Source organism: Perognathus longimembris, chromosome 26 (assembly GCF_023159225.1).
Source record: "Perognathus longimembris pacificus isolate PPM17 chromosome 26, ASM2315922v1, whole genome shotgun sequence".
Taxonomy (NCBI): Eukaryota; Metazoa; Chordata; class Mammalia; order Rodentia; family Heteromyidae; genus Perognathus; species Perognathus longimembris.
In genome coordinates, this window is record NC_063186.1 from 7,752,018 (window position 1) to 7,760,299 (window position 8,282).

Genomic DNA, 8,282 nt, shown 5'->3' on the forward strand with positions numbered 1-8,282 from the left:
GCTGGAAGGGGCGCTGTGGCTCAAGTGGTAGAGCTCCAGCCTTGAGCAAAAAGAAGCTCAGGGACGGTGCCCAGGCCCTGAGTTCAAGCCCCAGGACTGACCCGCCTCCCTCAGGCCTCAATGAGGTGACTGGCCTGTGGCCTTGGGGACCAGCCGGTGCGGGGGGGCCCCCCGTCCTCTGGCTGCCCACAGTGCTCAGGGCCCAGCACCGTGTCCATCGACACGAGGTGCCCCCTGGGAGCAGGAAGTCGGCAAGAACACAGAACCCCGTCCTCATGGTGCCGGCACTCTACCAACACCAAAGGCTTCTTGGGGACCAAGTCAGGGGCTGCACCCCTCCTCCGACATGAAAGCCCCACCACTGCAGACCTCTCTGTGCCTGCGCCGGTGGCCTGCCCCCACAGAACTGCGTCCGTCACCCTTGACCCGTGACGGGAAACCAACCACAGCACCGTGGGCAGGGCTGGGCAGACACACAGGTACGCGCCCAGGAGACAAAGCGGCAGCTGGCCAATCTGGGCCCAGCACCCACCGCCTTGTTTTGATAGCTCACAAGACCCCACAGCTAAGAGACTCCCCTTTGAGTGCATCTGTTTTAGATCTCTCGAATCCGAGTGAAGTCAAAACCATGCCACGAGGGAGATTGATTCCACATTTCCCCGCTGCAAGGAGGCCAAAGGAAAGTTCGGCTTCTCACAAGGCACCACGGAGAGCCAGTGTGTTGAGCCGATGGCCGTCTCCAGGGACGTTTTCCCGGGTGGTATGGCAGGGTGACTCTCCCTCCCTTCGACCCAGAGCACTTGGGATCCCCTGGCCCCCGAAATCTGACTCCTGTGTTTGCAGGGCAGGGAGCTGGAGACCCCCCAGCCCCTGCAGGAGGCCTCCTCGGGGGAACCCGCGATCCTGGAAGTGATTAAAAGCAACTTTCCAGGACCAGAGAACTGAGAGGCAGCCAGACCTCCTCCCTGTGCCCGATGGCTCAGGCCCTCCCAGACTCGGCCACAGGCCTGCCTCGGGCGGGGGGGGGGGGGGGGCGGGGGTCACAGCGTCAGTGCCAGCCTGGGCCCAGCCCAACCGCCAGCCTTGCCCAGGGCCAAGTCTGCTAGTTCACGGTCAAGTTCAGATCGGGGACCAGGCCGTGGGGCTTGGGAAAGGAGGGGGCCTTCGGAGATCGGCGACCAGGGCCACGACGGGGGCTCTGGCTTTGCTCCCTTAGCCGCTCGCCCAGCGTTTGCCCAGGCAGCAGGGGTGAAGGGGACCCAGGTCCGGATGGCGGGGGGCAGGCAGCAGGTGGACTGGGTACTGACGGGGCAGCGTGTGGGGCCAGGAATCTCCTCAGCAGAGCCCCCCCCACCTCTGGCCCCGGGGGGCGGGGAGGGGGTGAAGGTAAAAGCAGCACCCATGGAAAGTATTTCCAAGGCTCTAGCTGGGTGTCTGCAGTGACCCTGGATCTCAAGTCCTAATAGCTGGGCTTCTGTCTTTCCCTGCCTGGGAGACACTGCTGTCCCATTTCAACCTGGGGCCTCGCTCCCCGCCGCTTTCACTGGAGTCGTTTTCTCGGCTAGAATCTCCCATTTGCAGGGCACCAGTGGCTCAGGGCTCCAAGCCAGCCCAGGCAGGAGACGGCCCATGAGAGGCCCGTCCCCACAGTGAACCCCCAGAAGACAGGAAGTGGCGCTGTGGCTCGAGCGGTAGAGCGCTAGCCTTGAACACATATACCACAGAGGAAAGGAAAAGCGAGCGGGCGGCTCAGCCTGGAGTCCCTTGCTGTCTGTCGGTCTGTCCATCCGTCCGTCCGAGAGGCTGGATGGAGAGTGGTTTGGGCTGTGGGTTTTGCAGCAGCTAGTGGAAACTTCCAAAACATGCAGCTTGGAGCAGCCAGGCACCGTTTCCGCCGCCGCTTTTATGAGACGCAGAACTGCCCACCTCCCCCCTTTCCCTGCTGCTGGCTGAATGGCCACGGGGGGGGGGGGGCGGAATTGTGCATGGATGACCTCCTGCTCAGCTCTGCCTCCCCCCCCCCCCCCGGTGCTGGGGTGGGGTACCCTGCCCTCCCACACATCCCACCCCCAGGCAGCTCGATGGGAAGGGGCTGGCTGCCAGGTGGGGAGCACTCGTGGCAGCTGGTGGCGGAGGGTGGCGGGCCAGCCCTTCCGCCATGGGGGGGGGGCAGGGCTGGCCCGTGGCGCCCAGGCCCCAGCCCGGCCAGCACATGCTCGCCCCGGGAAGCGAGGGCTGAGCCCCCCCATGCCCTCCTCGCCACGGAGGGAAGTGGCCTCGTCCCCGGCCTGTGACGGCGGAGACCTCACCAGACTCCCGGGGACTCCAATCCCAGCCCAGAAGGCTGGAGTGGTGGGCGGATCCCTCACCCCTGGAATACACGTGGCTTCCAGTTACTCGCGCTTGGAGCCTAGGCCAGGAAATCGCGAGGGGCTGGGCAGCTTGCCACCCTGTGAGGAACTCAAAGTGGAGCCGGGCACTGGTGGCTCACGCCTGTCATCCCAGCCACTCAGGAGGCTGAGATCTGAGGATCACGGTTCAAAGCCAAGCTGGGCAGACAGATCTGTGAGACTTACCTCCCATTAGCAAGAAGCTGCAAGGACAGCCGTGGCTCCGATGGTAGAGCGTGAGCTTTAAGCAAAAAAGAAAGCCAAGGGGATGCAGGAAGTCCTGAGTTCAAGCCAAAGAACGGGCGGGGAGGAGGGAGGGGGGCCAGCCGGGCCTCTGTCCTGAGCCCCGTGTCGGTTTGTCTTGCAGACAGTGTCCATCCTGGAGCAGCGGCTGACGCTGACGGAAGACAAGCTGAAGCAGTGTCTGCAGAACCAGCAGTTAATCATGCAAAGGGAAACGCCGTGATGGGGGGCGGGGGGGGTCAGAGGGGCAAGAATCAGGAGTTGAGTCGATTTTAGGGGTGGCGGGCCAGCGATCCCAGCCGGGAGACCTGGGTAGATGAAGGAAGGGAATGGGCTCTGTGGGGGCCCCTGCACCTGGCTGGACCGGGAGCCCCGCCCCCAGCAGGCAGGGCCAGCACAAAGGGGGTCCGGCGGCGGCAGGAGCGGGGTTCGGGGTAAAGGCCTCTCCATCCACCCCCAAGTCCGGTTTGTGCGGGAAGCCGCTCCGTGGAGCCGGTGGTGGCTGGACCAGGGCTTTGTTTCATTCCACCCCCCCCGTGTGTGTGTATGTGTGTGTGTGTGTGCGCGCGTGCGTGCGTGTGTGTACACGCCTGCGCGCGTCCCGGGACCTGGCAGCCTCCTCTCTGAACGGGCGAGGGCCATGGAATCCAAACATTAAAACTGACTTTATGGGGTCCTCTCGTTGCAACAATGGCTTGTTCTGGGTGAGACCTCACCAGTTCACACACACACACACACACTCAAACTCACACCCCTCAACCCTATGGGCAGAGCAGCACTCGCCAGGGCCAGACTTCCCTCTCAAAGAGACTCAGCCTAGAACCTCGCAGCACCGACAACCTGGGGTCCCAGAGAGTTTGGGGGGGGGGGAGGGCACGGTGGCAGCTAGATGGAGAGTGAGGTCCAGGTGGGTTTGGGGTCAGAAAACCAGAAGTGGAGCTGTGGTTCAAAGCGGTAGAGCGCTAGCCTTGAGCCACACAAAGCTCCAGGCACAGCGCCCAGGCTGTGGGTTCAAAGCCCCACAACTGACCAAAAACAGACACGTGTCTTGCTATTCAGGCTGCGCATCTGGTTTTTTTGTTTTGTTGTTTGTTGTTGTTGTTTTTTGTTTTTTTGCCAGTCCTGGGGCTTGGACTCAGGGCCTGAGCACTGTCCCTGGCTTCTTTTTGCTCAAGGCTAGCACTCTGCCACTTGAGCCACAGCCCCACTTGTGGCTGTTTTCTGTATATGTGGTGCTGGGGAATCGAACCCAGGGCCTCATGTATAGGAGGCAAGCTCTCTTGCCACTAGGCCATATTCCCAGCCCACACGCATCTGGTTTTAACTCCCTGACCCAGGTCCCCTCCCTGCCAGCTGCTGAGGGCTTGAGTGGGCGTGGCCAGGTGGGTGGGCAGCCCCTCCCTTCCCCGGGGGCCACGCCCACTCCAGCTGGCCTGTCCAAGGGTCTCCAGTGAGGAGGCCTATGCGACTCACCTCCCAGCCCTCTGCCTGGATTAGGGGTGTCCCGCACTAGTGTCTCCTGATGGACGGACTGGCCGGTGGCCACCTGTGCCGTCTCCGAGGCCCTCCCCAGGGTCAGCAGGGACGTGGGGGTGGGCGTTCAGTGATTTCCAGGAATCCCGGAAACCCAGCCCCACTGAGCAATCCCGCCGGCGGTGAGTCACCCCCGCCTCTGCCCCAGGAGCCCCAATAGCCCTCTCTCCCTGTAGTGACGGCGAGCTGGCTGCAGAAGCTACCCAGGTGTGCTCCCCAAGTCCCCCTCCTCCCCCTGGCCTTAACCCACCCCAGCCACACTGCCCTGGCACTGTGGGCCCAGCCTCTCCGGAGAGTGTCTTCTAGAAGCTTCTTCCTGACCCATGAAAAATCCAGAACGCAGGGGACCCTCCCAGGATCCTGTTTATTATAGAGCAAGCCCAGGAGGCCACCCTGACCCCTCTGCCCCCTACCTGCTCTCCCGGGCCACCCCTGGGAAGTCTGCTAGGGCCAGGAACCTCGGCAGGAAGGAAGTGGTGTTTCCTGCTACTTCCTGTTCTCAGCCTCTTCTTTCAGACCGAGGCATGTATTGACCCTCTTCTTTTGTCGGTGGTGGGGCTTGAACTCAGGGCCTGGACGCTGCCCTCTTTTTACTCAAGGCTTGCGCTCTACCACTGTGAGCCACAGCTCCACGTCCCTTTTTTCTGGTGGTTCCGTCATCCTAGGTACTCCGGAGGCTGAGATGTGAGGATTGCAGTTCAAAGCCAGCCCAGGCTGCAAAGTCCATGATGAGCCTTTATCTCCGGTGAACCTCTAGAAAACAGGAAGTGGGGGGCTGGGAATCTGGCCTAGTGGCAAGAGCGCTCGCCTCGTATACATGAAGCCCAGGGTTCGATTCCCCAGCACCACATATATAGAAAACGGCCAGAAGTGGCGCTGTGGCTCAAGTGGCAGAGTGCTAGTCTTGAGCAAAAAGAAGCCAGGGACAGTGCTCAGGCCCTGAGTCCAAGGCCCAGGACTGGCAAAAATAATAATAATAATAAAAATAGAAAACAGGAAGTGGCAGCTGCGGTTCAAGCGGTAGAGTAAAAGTCAGCTCAGGGACAGCGCCCGGGCACTGAGTTCAAGCCCCACGACTGACAAAAAGATCAAAAGCCTAAAAATAATAAGCAAGAGAAGTATCTATACGTGATAAGTCATGATACCCCCCTTGTACAAGCTTTTGATGTTCAGGAGATAAGCCACGGAAGGAGAGCTTGTCAGGTAGCTCCTTACGCTTGTAGCCCCGGGCCTTTGCACCTGCTGTTTGCGCTGCAGGGAATACAGGACATCACTTGGGAGCCTGGGGGCTGCGGGAAGATCTGAGACAATGCTCACCTCGCTCCTAGACTGCTGTCACCCTGGGGCTGTGATCTTAGGAAATAGGCACTCCCCGTGTCTTGCGAGTGGGGTCCGTTGTGCCTGCGAGACCCTCAGACTCTGCTCCCCAACTTCCATGTGTCTCTTCTCTCAGTAGACCCCTCCATTCCTGCAAACCCTCCCCCCCCCTTTTTTTTTTAATTTTTGGCCAGTGCTGGGACTTGAACTCAAGACCTAGGCACTATCCCTTAGCTTTCTCCACTCAAGGCTCTTTACCACTCGAACCACACCTCCACTAATGACTTTTTGGTGTTTCGCCGGAGTGAAGAGCCTCACGGACTTTCCCGCGTAGGCTGGCTTCGAACCCACGATCCTCAGGTCTCAGCCCCCTGAGTAGCTGTAGGATGACGAGCTTGAGGCCACCGGCAGCCCCGGCTTTGCTCGACCTTTTCTCAGTGAGACTTCCAGCCCCAGGTAGAGGCCGAGCCGGGAGCAGCGCACACGTACAGCCCCCCGACTTTCCCGGCCTGCCTGCCCCATTCTTGAGCCATGATTTGGGGGGTGCTGTCGTTTTCCTATCTGAAGGAAAGCAACGGCCTGGAAGGGGCCTCTTTTCCTGTCCAGCCCCGCTTCCCTCCCAAGCTGGCCAGTGGCCTGGGGCCTCCCGCAGGGGCCTGGAGCCTGGCTGCCATTCTGGGAGGTTGGCCCAGAGGTTCTGGGGAGAAAGCCTCTCACTTTGGCTCGCCTCTCTCCCTCCTCCCCTCTTCCCTGCACATGTTTCCAATCCCCTCTCCCCGCCCCGGCCCCTTCCCATTTCCTCTCAGAGGCGGCAGCGGCTGAACATGTGGAAGTCATTAACGGGGGGACCCTTAGGGCCCCGTAACCTAACTCTGGCCTGGGCTTGAGGAAGGGCCCCCCCCCCCCGTCTGCAGCCCCCAGGCCGGGACGTGGCTGCCTCCCCGCCACCCCCCCCCCCCGCCCCGGTCTGGCCCCATGCTGGTGATGGCCAACAGCCGATCGGTGCTTGCTGCTGGCTGGAAAGACAGACAGCTGACGATCCAATGCCAGGCAGCTCTGATCTCGGGGGGACAGCCAGGATGGAAGGATATCCAGATAGCAGGGGGTTCCCTCCCCTCCTTCCTTCATGGCCAGGCAGGCAGGGGGGCTGAGCTGGCAGTGGCAGAGGCCCCAGGCCTTCCCCACGCAATGGGGCCTGCACGAGCAGGCCCAGGAGTTGGGAGTTCCCGTGGTGCCACCCATCACAGCCCGGAGAGGGGGCACACGCCCACTGGAGGCTCAGAAGCTCTTTTGTGAAACCTGCTGCTCAGCCTTGCACAAGCCTGATGACGTCCTAGCTCCTCCGGAGGCTGAGAACTGAGGATCACAGTTCAAAGCCAGCCTCGGGATGGGGAGAAAAGTCCGTGGGACTCTTTATATCTCCAGTGAACCACCAGACAACTGGACGTGGCTCGAGCGGCAGAGCGCTAACCTTCAGCACAAAAGCTCAGGGACAGCGCCCAAGGGGTCCCACGGAGCCTCAGTCTTCTCCCAGGGAGGAAATGCCTTGGGGTGCCATGTAGCAAGAACAGGGGACACCCCAGCTCCGCATAGGAGGGATTCCTGAAAAACTGGGCCACGTAGGCTGGCAGGGAGGGGCCCAGACAGGCCCAGGCGGCGGCAGGATATTAATGAGGCAATTAGGCCCCTAGCAGTTTACCCAGAAACCTGCCCACCGGAGGCAGGCAGGCCTAGCCCGGGCTGCGGGCAACATCCGCCCGCCACGTGTCCTGGGAATTCCGGCCGCCCCCACTCACCCAGCCTCAAAGCCTGCACAGATTTCATGATGGAGACTTCCTCCCCCCCCTTTTTTTATTTCCTTTTAATCTCTCTGAATCCTAAAGCCAAGAGCAGTAAAGTTTAGCAAAGATAGAACTAGGGTGTCTCTGCTTCCCTACCTCCAGCTCCAATGCATTCTTTACTATATGCATGTTGGGGGGCTGGGGAGGGGAATACCTTCAGCCCCCCTATGGACTTCTAGACCCTTCCTGGTACAAGTGGAGTTACAAAGCTAAGAAGGTTCTAGTAGGCTGGGTGCCTGTGTCCCACAGCTGTAATCCTAGCTACTGGGAAGGCTGAGATTGGAGGGTCATGGTTCAACACCAACCAAAAGCAGGAAAATCGTGTGAGACTCTTTCCTATGAACCAACAAAGAAAAAGCCAGAAGTGAAGCTATGGCTCAAGTGGTAGAATGCCAGTCTTGAGTGCAAAAAGTGACGGGACAGTTGGGAGTGTGGCTTAGCGGTAGAGTGCTTGCCTAGCATGCATGTAGCCCTGGGTTCGATTCCTCAGCACCACATACACAGAGAAAGCCAGAAGTGGAGCTGCGGCTCAAGTGGTAGAGTGCTAGCCTTGAGCAAAAAGCAGCTCAGGGACAGTGCCCAGGTCCCGAGTTCAAGCCCCAAGACTGGCACAACAAAGAAGCAGAAAGGAGGAAGAGGAGAAGGAGGAAGAAGAAAAGAGGAAGAAGCACCTGATGGGGGGTGGGGGGGACGTGGGGGGACTTCTGGCTGGAGCTCCAGGCGAACTTCCACCTCTAGATCCTCCTCCCCTCCTTCGGTGTTTGGGAGTTGCCTTTCCAGCACTTGGACCACAGTGACCCAGTGACTCACTCCAGACTTGGAGGCTGATCCAGTAACGCCTGGGCTCCGAGGCTGGCCCTTCCCGGGCCTCAGCTTTCCCTCCCGTACAACGGTCAGGCGAAGGAGCCCCGCTCTGCCCGCCCGACTGGGGAACGAGGGGCGAAGGCAGGGCTGAGGA

The 8,282-nt window shown here is 60.6% G+C and overlaps 1 protein-coding gene across 4 annotated transcripts in view; it reads left to right on the forward strand.

Annotated features, from left to right (window-relative positions):
* The window catches only part of Poc1a (POC1 centriolar protein A), a 32,697-nt gene extending 29,684 nt beyond the window's left edge, over nt 1–3,013 (forward strand). For 3 of the 4 annotated variants that reach the window (XM_048334574.1, XM_048334577.1, XM_048334576.1), the window contains one exon: nt 2,758–3,012. In XM_048334574.1, the coding sequence (XP_048190531.1) occupies nt 2,758–2,856 (99 nt within the window). In that variant the 3' untranslated portion in view covers nt 2,857–3,012. Of the gene's footprint in view, nt 1–2,757 lie in introns of all 4 variants that reach the window. The other variant, XM_048334575.1, reaches the window with a different exon arrangement.
* The last annotated feature ends 5,269 nt before the right edge of the window (nt 3,014–8,282 follow it).